The following is an 18,154-nucleotide window of genomic DNA, read 5'->3' as shown; positions in this document are numbered from 1 at the left end:
AAAACTGCATCGCTGGGATTTTGTACTTGCATAATTTCTTTACTGTCATAAGTTACTTCCCAGTAAGCTTTATATATATAAAGCTTACTGGGAAGTAACTTATGACAGTAAAGAAATTATGTATATATATATATATATATATATATATATATATATATATATATATATATATATATATATATATATATATATATATGTATGTATATATATGTATGTATATATTAGGGGTGTAACGGTTCACAAAATTCACGGTTCGGTTCGATACGATACACTGATGTCACGGTTCGGTTCGGTTCGGTTCGATACGTTTTAGATACAGCAAAATGTAAAAACATCTCAACTTTTCAGAATGCCGCAAGCGCACCGCGGGTCATGTGACAAGAACTAACCAATCAGCTTCATCCTTTCCCGTAACAACGTTGAGAGCTCAGCCAAGATGAAGGATCAGCTGATCATAGTTGTATATGGATTGCAATTTTGAAATAAATTTAGTAGCAGAGCTACTGCAAGCGATTTTTAGAGCTGCAAATCCATTTATCCTTCGCTGAAATTTCCGCGTCTCATGGAGAGAGCACGTCATTGTTGCTTAGCAAAGACAGACGCCTCATGAGCGCTTCTGCCCAAGCGCTTTGGAAAGGAGGAGAAAGACGCGCTTAGCGTTTTCCACGCGTTTTTAGGAGCGATATGTGAACGGCCCCTAAGGCGCTCGCTCACTCAGCACGCGCTGAAGGCTCGTTGCAAAATGTCGAATGCCTTTAACAGACCAGAAATATAAGATCCTAAAATAACCAACAGATCTGGTGTTTGGGTTGGATTCCCTGTAAGCTATAGTTTCTAAATGCTGCAGGGATAGTTTGCTGCGTGCATGTTTCTCCTTTTTTTCGTCTTTTCCCAGATAGTACTGACGCATATATTTTTTTTTTTTTTTTTTTTTTATTCCCGCTGGTGTACCCTGTCATGTTGCAGATGCGACATACCGTTGTTTTTTTATCCACCACTCTCTTGCCATCACCATTATAGCTTAAAGGGAATCCAAAGTGCACCCAAACACCAGACCTGTTGGTTATTGGAGGATCTTCTCATTTCTAGTCTGTTAAACGCATTGGCTATTTTGCAACGAGCCTTCAGCGCGTACTGAGTGAGCGAGCGCCTGCTGAGTAGCCTAACATAAACATATAAGATGGTGTTTTTTTCTTCTTCGGGAGTGTCAGGGGCGTTGCCTGTTACGTTGTTTGGGTTATTGGGCTACCTTGTTGAACGCATATCATTATATTTCTCTCTCTCTCTTTTTTTTTTTTTTTAAATATAATTAATTACTCCAACGAACCGTTCGGTATACATAATGCGTACCGCGTACCGAACCGAAAGCGTCGTACCGAACGGTTCAATACGAATACGCGTATCATTACACCCCTAGTATATATATATATATATATATATATATATATATATATATATATATATATATATATATATATATATATATATATATATATATATATTATCAGAGGATATAGCGTATTTATTAAAGTTGTTTCTTTTACTGTCTATGAAACAACCACGATTATAATGCATTTCATAACGTGACACAAGGTGGCGCTAGTACATCATGCAGAATCATGTGTCCGAACTTTGTAAACAGTCACACGTAAACTTTTTCGGATGTAGTTTCACGTTCTGGGACATGTAGACTATGTAACATCAACTTCAGACGTCTGGAATGAAGAAATGAATGTTATCGAGGTATTGTGGAGGAGTTAACTTCCTCAATCTTCATCTTTGTTAGGTTGTTGTTGTTTTACTGCTCATGTGACACCCTTGTTACGCTCTTTTGGCAAAGCGGTTTCTGATAACTGAAATGAGACGGACAGCTGAAGCGCTAAAAGTTTTAGATAATTATTTTTATAGATACCATTATAGTTCACCAAAATCCTCTAGTAAAGGAATAACGTTAGTGTCTTCTACTTGAGGGGTTAAATGCATTACCGAGACCCTTACAGTTTCCGCCAAAATAAGTTAGGCTACTACAACTATTAACCAAACATATATATCATACCATATCATATCATATAATATGATAAAATAACTTATTACACGCTTCTGTGGAATACTTAATTCTGATTGGTCAGTCACGTCATTCCGCGGTATGTTATACAGATGTGATCCCTCGATAACAAACGCTAAAAGCTGATAACACAGGCTCATCCGGGGAACTGAAGTCGGCGCAGTACTCTTGCTAGGAACATGTCCATTATTATCACTTACATAATAACTACTACAGCTATTCACAATGTCATAATAATAAGTCAAATATAAATTCCGACAGCTATAGCCACAAATATATTATATCATATCATACCATATAAAATATCACAGTAATTACTACGACTATCCACATTGTCATATATAAATTCCTACAGCTATATCCTCAAATATCCTCAAATAAAATAAAAATACCAGCAACTATTCAGCTATTATACCAATAGAATAATAAACTTGTAGATCTATTAGCTGTCATTATAATAAAAACAAGAAAATGACAACAATATTCAGATAGGTTCTTATAAGCTGTTTGACTTTACATATTTTTCTTGAGTAAAATCATAATTTAGGCTAACAGTTAGGCTAACAGATTATTATAATTTTTTTAAGTGCTTTAAAAATGTTTACAGTGTTATTTGTTAAGGTGAACTCAGCAATTAATAGGTCAGATGCTGTACAGTAATACAGAAGCAGGCTACCAACCACATGAAAAAAAAATCCCCCAGAGGCAATACTAACACACTGACTACGACATTTTAAACATGCACCACTTCTGTTTTGGTTTTACCTTCAACTACTTGAGCAGATGGCCCGAGCTCAGAGCCCTGTGCCATAGACTGACAGGAAGGACAGCAGAGAGATGGATGGTGCTTGGGACATTGCATTCGTGCTCTTCCAGATGTGGCTGTCTATAGTAGTGGGGCTGATCATGTTACCTGCTATGTTTGGCATGTCCCTGGGCTTCACAGATATCTACATCAAGGTGCTGGTTAAGATACTGGAGGTAATAGCTCTAAATCATGTCTAATTTTTAAAGAGATACGTCCACTAATTGCTTTCCATATCTGATCGTGTATAAAATAATTGTAAATGCAAACATAGAAAATGTTTTTTTTTTCTTTACCTAGACCTGAAAGAAGGCATATTGATATCTGAATTGTACATGACAGTTTAATCAATCCTTGTATGTAGGAAGCTCTGTGTCAAAGGTTACATGATAATAAACTTGCGTTCTGTGGCAGTGGGCGACTCTCAGGATCCAAAGAGGACTGAAGGAACAGCCAACACTGCCATCACAGTCAGCCAATGGTGAGTAACATGACTATTTGTAAGTGCACGACATCATGTACGTAAAACACAAGTGTTTGATTTCAAGATAACATCATGTGAAGCCACCGCTTCCTCTTAAGAATTACTGATGCTGCATATTACACAAGCATTAAAAAGCCTGCTTTGATTTACTGCCTTTGTTTGCTGTTTTAGTTTTCCTTTTGATAATTTATGCAGTCAGTTTATATGATAACATATCTCACAAGTTTCCTGTTTTAGTTGACACAACTCTTTCAAGTTTTCTCCTTCTCTATCTGGTCTCATTTCAAACCTATAATGTGTTTTCCAGGGATCATCAAGAAAGATGATGGCTCTATGGAGGAGGAGATCGGAGAGCTGCGACGATCCCATCCTAAAAATCTGGCGGGGGCAGACTTTACACTGTGTGATGCCTTCAATTTCTGTAAGAAAGGCATTGAGAACATTGTTGAGGATCAGGTGACTCAGCGCTTCACGTCGGAGGAACTGGCTTCTTGGAACCTCCTCACGCGGACCAACAACAACTTTCGTTATATCAGTGTGCGGCTCACCATCATATGGGGCCTGGGAGTTTTTATACGTTACTTTATCTTGTTGCCTCTCAGGTGAGACTAAAGTGATATTTCATTTATCAAGTGACATTAAGTCATCAAGAATGCATTAAATTGATCAAAAGTGACATCATCATAATTTTTTTTTAAATAATGTATCCTGGTTTCCACAAAATATTAAGCAGCACAGCTATTTCCAACATAACAAAAAACATATATTTTACACTGTAATAATATTTCAGCATTTTACATTACAAATCTCATTACTGTGACCTAGAAATCTGACCTGGATGTCTTTTTTGTGATTCACCCTTATGTGTGTTTAATCATGTTATTGCTCTTTGTCATAGGATCACATTGGCTGTTATCGGATTGAGTTGGTTGGTGATAGGAACTAATCTTGTTGGATTGCTTCCTAGCAGCACGTAATTAATACTGCATGACATAATTATTTAGATCATACCCTCCTGTCTTTTATTTATGGACAGATCGAATAAGAAATTTTTCAAACCAACTCAACTAAGTTTGTTATGTATGCATGGAATGTTGATTTTTAATTTCATATCAAAGTTTAAAGAAGCATGAACTAACAGGAAGGGTCTGTGTTTATTTCAGTGTGAAGAACTGGCTCAGTGATTTGGTTCATATTACATGCTACAGAATATGTGCCAGAGCCCTGTCTGCTACCATCCGCTATCATAATAAGTGAGTCAGTCAGTGTCTCTTTTTTTTTTATCCCACTCTTTTCATATGGATCTCAGTGTCTTCGCTTTCCCTTTGCTTCTCTGTGTTCTTCTGCAGCTGTCTCCCAAGCATTGATCGTAAAACAGGCATACAACAGGCATATATATATATATATATATATATATATATATATATATATATATATATATATATATATATATATATATATATATGTATGTATGTGTATATATATATATATATATATATATATATATATATATATATATTTATATATATATATATAATATTATATAATATTATAACTCTAGTCTCACCTGAGAGGCAACAAGATTTATACAAATTATATATATATATATATATATATGTTTTGGCATTTTGCATATCCTTTGCAGCACTTTAGCAATTGTTTTGGGTGGATGTAAAACATTCAGTGACAAGATGAAGAATAAGATAAGAAGTAAGTAAGTGCTAGAAATTATGATGGCTTGCAATGTATTTGCTAAAACTGAGATGGGGATGGGGCCATTACTATGTCTCATTGTCATTCTTGGCCCATGCATACACCTCTTTCTTTTAAACACTCACTAATATAGTCAAATGACCGCTGTTTCTTATATTTGTCTCATGGGATGCATAACAGAGAGAACCGGCCAAAAAAAGGAGGTATCTGTGTTGCCAACCACACCTCCCCGATTGATGTTGTCATTCTGGCGAATGATGGATGTTATGCTATGGTGAGTCTCACTGACTATATTAGCTGTGTGACATTGTGTGTCTGTAGTGTGTCTCAGGTGTCTTTAACTCAAATTCATTCTCCTCAGGTAGGTCAAGTACATGAAGGCCCCATGGGGGTCATTCAGAGGTCAATGGTGCGGTCCTGTCCCCATGTGTGGTTTGAGAGATCCGAGAATAAAGATCGCCATGCGGTGGCCAAAAGGTGACAAAGTGTGTGTTGATTAGTCTTGTGGAGTATAACATGTCTTTGCTTAGGACATAAAGCCTCAAATTTCCTGTTTCTGCAGGTTGAAAGACCATATTGCTGATAAAACTAAGCTGCCAATCCTGATCTTCCCAGAGGGTAAAAGTTATACTATCTGTTATCCAAGTCTCTAGTTATGCAATAATTATGCAATATCAATCTACTGTAAAATAAAGTATATAATATATATAAACTTAATAAAAAAAAATGAAAGCTATAACTTGCAGTTATGAGAAAAAAATACCTTTTTGATTCTTTATTCAATGGCAGAAAAAAAAACAGAATTATGAAATGTAAACTCAGAATTCCAATAAAAGTCAGAATTGCAAGGTTTAAACTCGTAATTGCAAGTTTTGTGATTCTAAAGAAAAAAGTCAGAGCCGTGAACCGTAAACTTCTGTAAAATGAAGCAAAAAAAAAAAAAAAAGTTATATTCTGTGGTGGAAACAAGCTTCCGTATAGAAGTATAAATCATAATACATATTTCATTCATAATAGTGCTGTCAAATGATTAATCGTGATTAATTGCATTCAAAATAAAAGTTGTTTACGTAATAAATGTGTACTGTTTATATTTTATATATATATATATATATATATATATATATATATATATATATATGTGTATGTATTTATATATATATATATATATATATATATATATATATATATATATATATATATATATATATATATATATGTATATATATGTATGTATTTATATATATATATATATATATATATATATATATATATATATATATATATATATATATATGTTTATATTTATGTGTATATATATATGCACACAGATACAGTATATATTTTGGAATTATTTAATTGTATATATTTATATGTATATAATTTATATTTTATAATATATATTTATTTATATATTACAATATATTTATTTATTTATTTATTATAAAAACAGCATATTTTTTTCTGAAATATATACATGTATGTGTGTGTATTACACTCATTATGTAAACAAAGTCTTTTATTTTGGATGCGATTGATCGTGAATAATCATTTGAAAGCACTAATTACACTAATTAATCTACATATTACATGTATTTATTTGAACAAATCTCTGTCATTTGTTATCCTATTCCCTATGGTCTGTCTTTGTGTTCATTGTAGGAACTTGCATTAATAATACGTCAGTCATGATGTTCAAGAAGGGAAGCTTTGAAATCGGTGGAACTATATATCCAGTAGCAATCAAGGTATCGAGTACCAACAACCCAGTGTTTTCCTGCAGCAGTATTACGGTTACGCTCTGAAATGGAAACACCTCATTTACTTCTCTCTTGCAGTATGACCCTCAGTTTGGAGATGCCTTCTGGAACAGTGCCAAGTACAACATAGTGAGCTACATCCTCAGAATGATGACAAGCTGGGCCATTGTGTGCAACGTATGGTACCTCCCACCTATGACTCGACAGGTAATATATATATATATATATATATATTTATATATATATGTGTGTGTGTGTGTGTGTGTTTTATACATGGAAACCCCTTGAATTCTGTTAAAAAGCATCCCAAAATGCAACAGAGCATGCAGAGCTATAAGCATAGGGTTAGTATTAACTACGGTAGGTGTGATTTGTTTAAACAATTTTCCCCACTTCCATTACTACTTTGTTTTTCTTACTTAGTTTTACAGATTTTTTAGAGAATTTTAGGTGTTTCTAAACTTTTGGCTGTTACAGCCTTCCTAACTTTTTGTCGTATGTGTATATCTGATATGTGTTTTGTAGGATGGAGAGGATGCTGTTCACTTTGCTAACAGAGTGAAATCAGCCATAGCACAGCAGGCAAGTCTGGTGAATTTGTCCTGGTAAGTATGCAGATAATCCTACACAACATATTTCAATCAAATGTTAGTATATAAAAAATATTTTTTTTTTCTTGTTTAATTTACCATAAATATTCTATTCAAAACATATATTTTTTATAACTTTAGTTTTTTCTTATGATAATTATTATAATTAATTGCTATTTTCTACTCTGAAAAGACATTGTGAATAAATATGTACTGTAAACATGCATTAAATAGTGAAACGTCTGTTGAATGCCTATAGAGTGTATTTTTATTAGTGCAATCTTGGCATGACCAAATATTGGCCTGGCTAATATGAGTCTTTAACAATTTTTTAAAGGTCCTGTTTTTCGTGCTTTTTTGAAGCTTTGATTGTGTTTACAGTGTGCCATATAACATGTTCATGTTTCGTGTGTAAAAAAAAAACAGTATTTTTCACACAATTCGCCTGTATACCACTGTTTTCACTGTCACAAAAACGGGCTGATGACTTCCTTGTTCTATAAAGTCCCTCCTTCAGAAATACGTGACGAGTTCTGATTGTGCCAGCGGTTCCTGTGTTGTGATTCGACACCAGTTTAGCGCACGCTGCCCTCCAGGAAACGTGATTGGACTAGTTTTGGACTATTTTGAGAAGCAAGTGGGCAGGATTTGTTTTGAAAACCTGGCAATCCTGATCTGAACGCACGTGCTGGAGATGTACTTATAATCACAGGAGAGTTTTTACTGACGAGATGCGCATGAAAATCGCATTTGATTTTTTTGCACAGCCCTAACATCCAGTTAACAAAGCTAAACAGCGTTTCCTTTGTGTAATAAGTTACAGAAACTGTTAAACGCACCAACTTAAATAATAAAATACACTTACCGGTTGTGGTCCATAAACAACGCCTTCTCCAGAAAAAGAGGGAACTGCTCCATCTTTCAAGAATAATCTTTGTGCGAATCCGGCATTAAACTGATTGAGATTGAGGAAGCTGTCCTCAACAAAATGTGCTGTACATAGTTTTAGTGTACATACTGTTTTAGTGACGTCATTCCTGCAGGAACTAGAGGGATGTAGTCCAAAGGGGTCGTTTTTTGTAGGCGAATTCTGTTAAATCAAATATCTCGCTTGGCATTGAACTTTGAGTTCTAGAATTTTACAGATATTATTTATAGTCTAATAACAACATTACACACTAACTAAAGTTTAAAACATGGGATCACGAAGAACGGGACTTTAAATGTTCACAAAGTATAATTGTGTTGCAGGGATGGAGGACTGAAGAGGGAAAAGGTGAAAGAATCATTAAAGAATGAGCAGAAGAAGAACTACAGTCGTACGATCAAAGGGTTATAAGACTGTCACGAAGCCTCTTTTGGTCTCGGATATACATTTCATCTCACACTATTTATGAACTTGATCCGAAAGTATGAAATATTTCTTGTTCAGTCACCAGACACAATCATTCAGCGTCCATCAGCACAGGCCCACTGCTGCGTGATGCTGTACTTTCCGATTCAGCAATATTTTTTTGTTCAACTTGATTAAATGTTTTTTTGAACTGAACTTGTAATTCGTTGGGCATGTTTTTAAATGTTCTTTATCATAGTCTTAAAAATTGTGATGATTTGGGTTTGGGAGTTAGTATGTCTAGTTTCCTTTCACTTTATAGATCTGCATGTTAAAATATTCACTTTGTGCATCTTCATATCTTCTATGCCTGTTAACATGATTTCTTAAAGATCCTAAAGCTGCACACACTTCTCTCAGGTCCAGTGGGCTGTTCTTTTGTGGACACTAGAGGTCACTCTCACCAAACGAAAAATAAAATCCAAGCCACATCACACAGCTCACTATCACGACTGCCTTTCCTAATAAAATAATGAAATTAAATCTTCATCTCTCAAAGCATCAGTCACTTTATTTAACTTGATATTTAGCAGTCCTATAACAGAATCACTCCTATTCTCAAAGCACACAACGTGAGTAAAACCAGTGTAGAATGTAAATACACAACAATTACATTAAGCCTTTTCAGCCCTCTGTGAAAAGGCAAATCTGTCTCCCTTGTGTCAATTAGTGATGGGTGATGCACAAAGCACCATTGAGCTCTTGATTGTAGGAGCACCAGCTCATTTTACTTAGAGCTCCATTGAAACGCCTGCTATTATAAAGTCATTAGGCGCTAAGATTTCGTTGGGGAAAGTGGACAGAAAGTTTCCCAGCATGGGAAAAGGAGAGGGTGAAGTCACGGTAAATTCAAAGAGTGGACACTGAGCAATATGTGCTTGCCCCGATGGCAGTTTAATAAAGAAAGCATAGAGTGTGAAATAGAACATAGTTATTCTCTGGCACAGAAGGCTGGAGCAGGCTTAGTTTTCTCTCTTTCTCTCCGTCTCATCCCCAGACGATACTCCAGCCCGCATGAAAGGCAGGAGCGGGCTTAAATAAGAGTCCTGCAACTTAAATTGCTTGAACAGAAATGTTTGTTCTCCCCTAACAGGATTGTAAATTATTAATCGGATCTCAAGCCGATTTTATAACCTGATTGTTGAGGTGGGATTCTCCACGAGCAGTGCTCTGGCACACCATTTACTGTGATGTATGTGTCTGCACATCTTTATATCCAATTTAATGTGATTCGGATAGATTTCAAAGCGACATCATAAAAAGCATGGAAGTGACCCCGGCAGAGCCTCGAATGGAGACCCCGAGCGACAGGCGACCACGTCTCTGTATTTTGATTCGATTTTCCCCGATTTCTGTTTTTTACCCAGATGTGATCCATACAAATGTAATGCCAGTACACTCAGTAAATATGAATAAATCTCTAAATTAGATCATTTCCCTGAAGAATGTAGTTCAAGCTGGACATCATTTTAAATCACAGTTTGCCTGGAACTGACTGGCTTACCCAATCAGAAGGGTAAATGACCTCGCTTCTGCCGAGGACCCGCCATTAGTTAGAGCAGAATGTTTTTTAAATACATTGTTCTACCATCGCTTCTGGGACTCGAGTGGACCTCCTACACTAATGCACGAGATCTTCAGGTACAATACGTCTCTGAGGGAAAAAAAAAATCAATAGAAAGAAGTCTCCGCAGACTCTCTTTTCTCGAAAAGCTCGGCACCTCACAAGAGGTTTCAGTGCTTCAATATGCTTAACTACAACTCTGTTAAACAGTCAGTTTTAAGATAAAACCTGGATAAAACACTGGAAAGCATCTGCTGATTTATTGTGGTTGGTTGCTTAGTTACTGCTTTCTTTGCATTTTAATTAAATCATTTACCTTAGACAATTTAATTAGCTTAAATTGATGTTTTAATGATGTCATATATAGAGTTGTTCCGATTCCGATACTAGTATCGGAAATATCTCCGATACCACAACAAATTCTGGCATCGGCATCGGCGAGTACATGAACCCATATACCGATCCGATACCATTTTCTTAAAAAATACCTAGTTATGACCGCAAGCTTTGCCTAACTGCTGCACGGTTCTTCTTCGCTGCTCAAAATGCATTGAAAACACAGGAAGTTGTGCTGTGTTGCCACAAGCAACCCCTGTTTAGAGCAGCGAAGAAGAAATGAAAACGCGTTAGCAGCCCTGATCTATATATGACTGGATCACTCATCACATTCTAAACTGCCAAAAGACAGTGAAGCCGCTTCTATATTATAGATCAGTGGTTAGCAGTATGTCTCTGTAGTACCGGTAGTTACCGACTCCCGAGTATATTCGGTACCCGCAGCTGCGTTCAGTCGCTTCCGTGTTAGTCAAAGCGCAGGGCTCCAGACAGTAGCCGAATATATACTAGTGTCTGTGAAAATTAAACTGCAAAATACTTTTTAAATATTACTTCTGCAAATTCTACATCTCTGTGGGTGACGGGCGCAGATGCGCGAGAGCTCGCTGTTTTGTAGTCTCTGCTGTGTGTCATGAGGACACGAACGCATAAACCGTCACTTCATGAGAATTTACCGTTTCATTTGAGAATACTGTCATATCATAAACACAGACACTCAAAGATCTTCATGGCAGCCCATTAAAATAAATGTTTGGTTTACATGAGTAAATTGACAATATATAAAGCTACTGTTGTAGCCTACAGTAATAATAATACGTCTCTATAATAATAATAATTATGCCTAGATGGTTGCTTGTTTTTTACTTGTTTTGTAATAAAGAGATTATCTGATTAATAGATCTTTTTTTATATTCCTAGACTTATTTGTTGCAGTTTTTTTATACAGTTATATTGTAAAACTTAAATACCTTTTTTAGTTTGCGGTGTTAGATTTTTGGCTGCATTTGAAGTTCTTTTTTGCATATGAAAATAAATAATACTGTCAAATTCATGTTAGATAATAAAAATACTGTAATAAATACAGTAGTTCACCATGTATTTGTTCATGTTTTATTGAGGGATCTGTCTGAAGCACACCATAAAAAGAATTCTAGCAATTTACACAGGGCTAGTAGTATATACAGCTGTATATACAGATACACACCCAGGTATCGGATCAGTACTCGGTATCGGCCGATACCCTGAGCCCAGGTATCGGAATCGGTATCGGGAAGAGAAAAAGGGTATCGGAACATCTCTAGTCATATATATATATATATATATATATATATATATATATATATATATATATATATATATATATATATATATATATATATATATATATATGACATCATATGACATAAATGAATTAAGGAAATATATCCAGTCTAAATCAAAGAGCTGGTGGCTTGTCTGAAGAGAGGAAAAATAATACAAAGAAATAAGTCTGGTCTGCTTCTGTAGTGGTCTTAGACATGAACTGTCCTGGACCATAGCTGGAACCAAAGGATGTGCGTGATGCTTTAACATGGTACACATGTCTCATCCTCAAACTGAACAGAAGTGTTTAAATGCAGCAAAGAGCAGCATGTTATGTGTGTGTGTGTGTGTGTGTGTGTATTATATATATATATAATGAATAATACCGATATATAACAATAGCTTATAGATTTCATTAACTTTAAAAATCAAGGTAACATGTTCTTAACAGGTAACAGGTGAGTTAATATTCGGTTGATTAGTCCACCAGATGTCAATATGCTCGTAATGTTTCATCAACACTATCTAAGGAGGATACAAGGAGGATACAAGAGGAGAAATCATATGCCGACTCATTTGCAATTCTACCTGATTAACATACCTTAATGAAACAGGCTATAATTGGACCGCATTGATTTTTTCCCCCCTCTTTTTGATTGAGCTAAAATGTAGTCTGAACTTCTTTTAGTCTGAGGGCTGATTGATCTGCGGCTGATATTCAAGACTATTCAGTTTGAAAAATATTTATGTTCTTATAATCAATTTTGATAAAGTATTGTTGCTTAAGTTGAATCTTATACTTCAGGTGCATTCATAAGCTTCCTATATGGAAAAGAATCCAGGATTATAGTAAACTAATATTGAAACTAAACACTCTTAATTTATTTGAATATATATTTTAAATATAGGTTACTTTTTATTTCAGTCAGTTGCAAAGGCAACATTTCTCAAAACAATATTACTAAAACTTGAACTGAAATTAGAATACAAATGGCATTCAAAATATTAATAAAATTGCTAGTAAAATAACACTGATTAAACCAAAGGGGTCATATTTGCAATTTTTAAAATGAGTTTTAATTTAGTTTTACAGTTGGTGTCAGTAATGCAAAATTATTTTTGGAGCTTTCAAAGAAACCACACAGCTTGCAAATGATTCAGCTTAAGTAACAAGATCATAAATTGTTGCTTTCTGTGTGTATGCATGTTTCTCTTTTTATGGAGAGGGAGGCAAAATTTCACCTTGAATGGGAGAGCTGTCGCGGTTCACCGTTTCAGGCGTTTTACCCTTTACTGTGATTGCTTTTGTTTTTCAGGTCAGCTCTCATCTACGCCTGCAACTTTTCCAATTTATCAGGACTTGTTATATGAAGACAAAAGCTACAGTCAGACAGCAGTGCAGGCAGATTGTACACAGAGCCATTTAAGAAACAGCAAGAAAGATGTGGAGCGGCACAGATTCATGCTTGGTGAGCAGTGCTTATAATCACACCTTCGTGAAACACACTGTGCAAGTTCATCAAATGAATAATGAAATAATGGTTGTGGTCCATTAATAGAAAATTATCCAGCCTCGTGATTAATTGCATTACACTTATGAAAGTGTGTTTTTTGTACAAATCAAAGGGAGGAAATGATGGATGATGAGGAGGCATGATGAATGAAGAAAGGCTGTGAACTAAATTGAAAGTGTACTCATCCGTTCTCAGCTCAAAACTAATGATGAATTGACCATGTCACATTGAACAATACACATTGAGCTTTAAGCATAATGCATTCAAAAATATTTGAGGGGCCAAATATCAAACTTGAAATCACTTTCATTTTGAGCAGCCAACAGTCCACACGAGCAAAAACAGCTTAATAAGCATACTGAATACAATTCTAAGAATGCAAAATGATGTTTAAAGTTTAGATTTAGGGTAACGGGTAGAAAATATTATTAACTCGTTATACTTTTTTTTTTTTTAAGTCAATGGAAAATGATGTTTGGAAGAGGTTACAGGTGGTTGATAATCAACTAAAATGGCCATTATTAGTAAATTAATTAAGTTACAGTAATGGACTGTTATCTTAAACTTACATTTTCTTTAATATAGTTCTTATGATTTTAATAACCCATTTCAAATGTTTTATATTGTGCTTTTATGTTTTCATTACCTTCATCTCATTCCCTAAATCTGACTCTTTGTATTGGACTCTTTGTATAGAAGATGTACTTGTAATATGCAGATTTTTTTCTTCTTCTTCATATTGCAAAAAAAAAATATATATATATATATTAATTGACAAACTGCCAAAGTTACAGATGATCAAATCCATATTAAGACAGCATCTGGCCAGGCTCCAAGCAACAATGTGTATTGTAAATAATATTGCCATCTGTGAGGTGCCGACAGTTGGGGATTAAGAAGTTTCATGATTGTAATTAATTCTGAGATGATAAAAGATGTAGCATGTGCATAAAAGTTCCTGTTGTTTGTTTGATTTGCCGCCCATCATGTGATGAACGAGAATGATTCTTAAACTCTGAAAAAATATTCAATATGGAACTAAATATTTGTCATCAAAAAGTGCAAATTCAGCATCAGCATGTTCTAAATAATAAATATATATCTGAATAACTGACATAATTACATATTAAGAATTTCTCCACTACCATTCAAAAGTTTGGGATTGGTAAGTTTTTTATTGCTTTTGAAAGAAGTCTCTCATGGCCACTTGATAAAAATAGAGCAAAAATCAGTAATGTTTCGAAATATAGAATTGAAAATAACTGTTTATGTTTAAATATACATTTTAAAATTTTATTTATTCCTGTGATGGTAAAGTAAATTGTTCAACAGCCATTACTCCAGTTTCACAATGAAATCACTTCTATGCTGATCTGATGCTTAAGAAACAATGTTGAAAACAGTTGTGCTGCTTAATATCTGTGTGAAAACCATAATTAACTAATCAGTATTAGTTCATTTCAAAATAACAGCATTAACCGAATACTTTGTGACATTGTAAATGTCTTTACTGTGATTTTTCATCAAATTAATGTGTCCTTGCTTGTTTTTTTTTTTGTTTTTTTTAAATTTCGTAAAAAAATATATCTTACTGACCCCAAACATTTGACACCAGAATTGTGTATATTTATATATATATATATATATATATATATATATATATATACACACACACACACACACACACACACACACATATACACACAAATACATATACACACAAATACATATACACACAAATATAGTTATGGGTGACTATGAAAAACATTTCATATTGAATTGTATGAACACTGCAATAATGTGTTATTTCCCATATCACAGTCAAACACAAAGGCTCTTGTTAGGTCACAGAGAGGCAATGATGGCAGTCACACTAAGTACTTCTTGCACCAAGCCCAATAGACAGAGCGCTGCTGATATTGAAATGTACTGCTTCAATTTCATCTTCTCCAAAGAGAGAAAAAATTGAAAACAGAGGCAGAAAATATCAGCTCAGTGAAGCCGCACACTGCAAGTTCACACAGAAATGAATATTCTCTTTAATTTGTCGGACTGCGATGGGTTTGGAGCCCCCAAGACAATGCTGATGGATGATGTTTTAATGCTGCTGAATGTTTTTTTTACCGAACAGGGAAAACGATGAATTTTTACTTCATTGGCAATGATAGTGCCCTATGCATAAAAGTGTGGCAGGCGTGCGTCGCCCATGAATAAGCGCCTCTCGCAGCAGATGTTACTTCGCTGAAAGCAATTCTTCAGATAAGATTTGCAGAAGATTAATTGTGTACAGCTGTTTCATGGCCCGGTGCAATCTTAATACATTTATGATAAGTTTAAAAGCTCACTAGACGCAGCAGACGCTCCCAAGTGAGACCGCACTGAGAAAGGCGAGCTTCATTCCCACATCTGGATTCATATCCTCCATCATATTCATTATTGCCTTTGTGCCAGCCGACGACGGCAGCGCGGCTTATTATTGTGCAAAGTGCAACAGCGCTCAAGTCCTCTACCCGATTCCTTTATCGCTTCTTTTCTTTCTCCTCGCCCCATATTTTCTTCTTCTTCTTTTTTTTTTGGAAGAGCAAATTATTCAAATCTGTGCAAATGAGTTGTTTCCATTTCTCGCCCCTCTGGGTGGAAATTGAAAGTGACCCGGGTTGACCCTCCTCCATTAATCGTAGCAAATTGCAGCAAGTGCACAATCCGGATCATAGTAATGGTACAGGGTCCCCCAATGACTCATTAATGAGGGAGATATGACCCAGCTGGATTCTCTCACTCGCACTAGTTAAGAACAATCATGGTGTTATGACCCAAACCAGGGGTCTTATGAAGTAGCTTTTCATTTTTCAGAGGACGAATAATCGGTGTGCTCAGCTTGGTCATATGCCAAATGTTCCATGTATGGAGCCAGTTATTCAAAGAAGGCTTTTGAGGTTTCGGAGTCAAAAGAGCAGTGGTGAGAGGATGTGATCTGGCAAATGTTTAACCTGGAAAGATGGCAGAACCCCTGAGGATTGCAGGGATTTTATTTCACCTTGCATGAAAGAAGGCTGGAAAAACGATATCATAATAATGCTATTTTCTGACAAAATGTAAGCCAAAGCAAACAGCTAAAATGTGAAACTGGATTCTGCGTAACACTGCGACATAAATTCACTCCTTTCAATGATTATTTTCCAATAATGGTGGAATGATCCATTTAATGGGACATATATTTATGACATTTTCATTGTGTAACAAGTCATTATAGATAGTGTATTATACTCACATAGTGTATTATAGATAACTAAAACCACAAAACAAGTTACTTGAAATAAAATGAATGTTAACTGAAATCAATAAAATAAAAAAAATATAAATTCAACTTATTTCAGCTGTTTGGCGAGGCAATATTTCTCAGTTTCTTTGACAAACTTGATGTAAAAAAATTAATAAATAAAACTAAAATTTAAATAAGAAATGTGTAAATCAAAATCGAAATAAGAAATGTGTAAATCAAATAGACGTTAAAAAACTAATAAAAATTACAAAAATTAAATGAAAAAGTACAAATAAAAACATTCAAAATATGAATAACAACTATAATAGTATCTCAATGAAACTAAAACAACTTTGACTGCAGTGACATTTTTGTCACATTTAAAATAATATTGTAAAATCAAATACAATGATCTCGGTCTCTATGATTGTAGTAATGAAATGAAATAAACAAAACCAGAGAACTGTAGAGAATGATTTAATGACCATGGGGTCTTTGAGACCCCAAACAGACCATGAGGGGAAAAAACTATGTGACTTATGTTATATTATGCACAGCTCTAACACTGATCAGTCTCAGATATCAATGGCCCTGCCCTGCTGTCCAACACATCTGTGCCATCATCACTCTCATAACTGCGCTTCATATTATTACTTCTTTGCACATTAAAGTGCAATAAAAGCCAGTCGAGTATTAACTGACAGATCCGTCATAAATAATACGGACTAACCTTGAGTAATGCCTCACTTCACAGCCACCTTGTGCATCGAACATGACTTAATATGGTGCAATAAAATGAAACCTTCACTTCATAAATTTGCATGATTTATATGGGAGGTATTAAATTAATTTAACACTATGAATATGCAACAACACGAAACCAATATAGCTGCATAATGTTCATTTTATCCTAATATGATGACGGTGGGGGTGGGGGGGGGGGCTTAATTAGTGATTGGTTGCTATTTCCTTCTTTTTGCTCAGGAGGAAAAAATAATTAACTTAATGAACTTAATTACTCGCCTCCACCAATGCAGTTTGCATCTCATTTCACTTGCTGGGGTCGAAACTTCATTTTATAAATATGTGGAATTATTCAATCCAGATGTACGTGACTTACTACACTTTTATGGTGACCCAAGATGTATGAACAGGAAGCCAGAACACATTCAGCAAGATATTTGCGATGTACATCTGGAGAGGGTAACACCGAACCATTCTACGCATCATCAGTGTTAAATGATGATGCAGTTTAGGATGTAAAATGTGCCAGACTGCATCGCCAGCAACCAGCCACCAATAAATTCTCCTTCCTCTATAAATACATACGGTCAGAGTGGATGTGAGCCTCCGCATCCGCCGTCCC

General features: G+C 35.1%; 1 protein-coding gene across 1 annotated transcript; it reads left to right on the top strand.

Moving 5' to 3' along the window:
- The first annotated feature begins 1,603 nt into the window (after positions 1–1,603).
- LOC113064196 (glycerol-3-phosphate acyltransferase 3-like) lies at positions 1,604–9,308 on the top strand. The gene is made up of 13 exons (XM_026234827.1): positions 1,604–1,743; positions 2,849–3,046; positions 3,285–3,351; positions 3,662–3,956; positions 4,253–4,327; positions 4,518–4,607; positions 5,248–5,341; positions 5,429–5,544; positions 5,630–5,685; positions 6,730–6,815; positions 6,906–7,034; positions 7,353–7,432; positions 8,669–9,308. Exons 2-13 carry the CDS (start codon positions 2,903–2,905, stop codon positions 8,754–8,756), a joined length of 1,320 nt encoding a protein of 439 aa, XP_026090612.1. The 5' UTR covers positions 1,604–1,743; positions 2,849–2,902; the 3' UTR covers positions 8,757–9,308.
- Positions 9,309–18,154: the final 8,846 nt, after the last annotated feature.

The sequence above is a fragment of the Carassius auratus genome, chromosome 46 (genome assembly GCF_003368295.1).
Source record: "Carassius auratus strain Wakin chromosome 46, ASM336829v1, whole genome shotgun sequence".
Lineage (NCBI taxonomy): Eukaryota > Metazoa > Chordata > Actinopteri > Cypriniformes > Cyprinidae > Carassius > Carassius auratus.
Note: the sequence above shows the minus strand (reverse complement) of the source record. Positions and strands in the feature narration are given on the sequence as shown.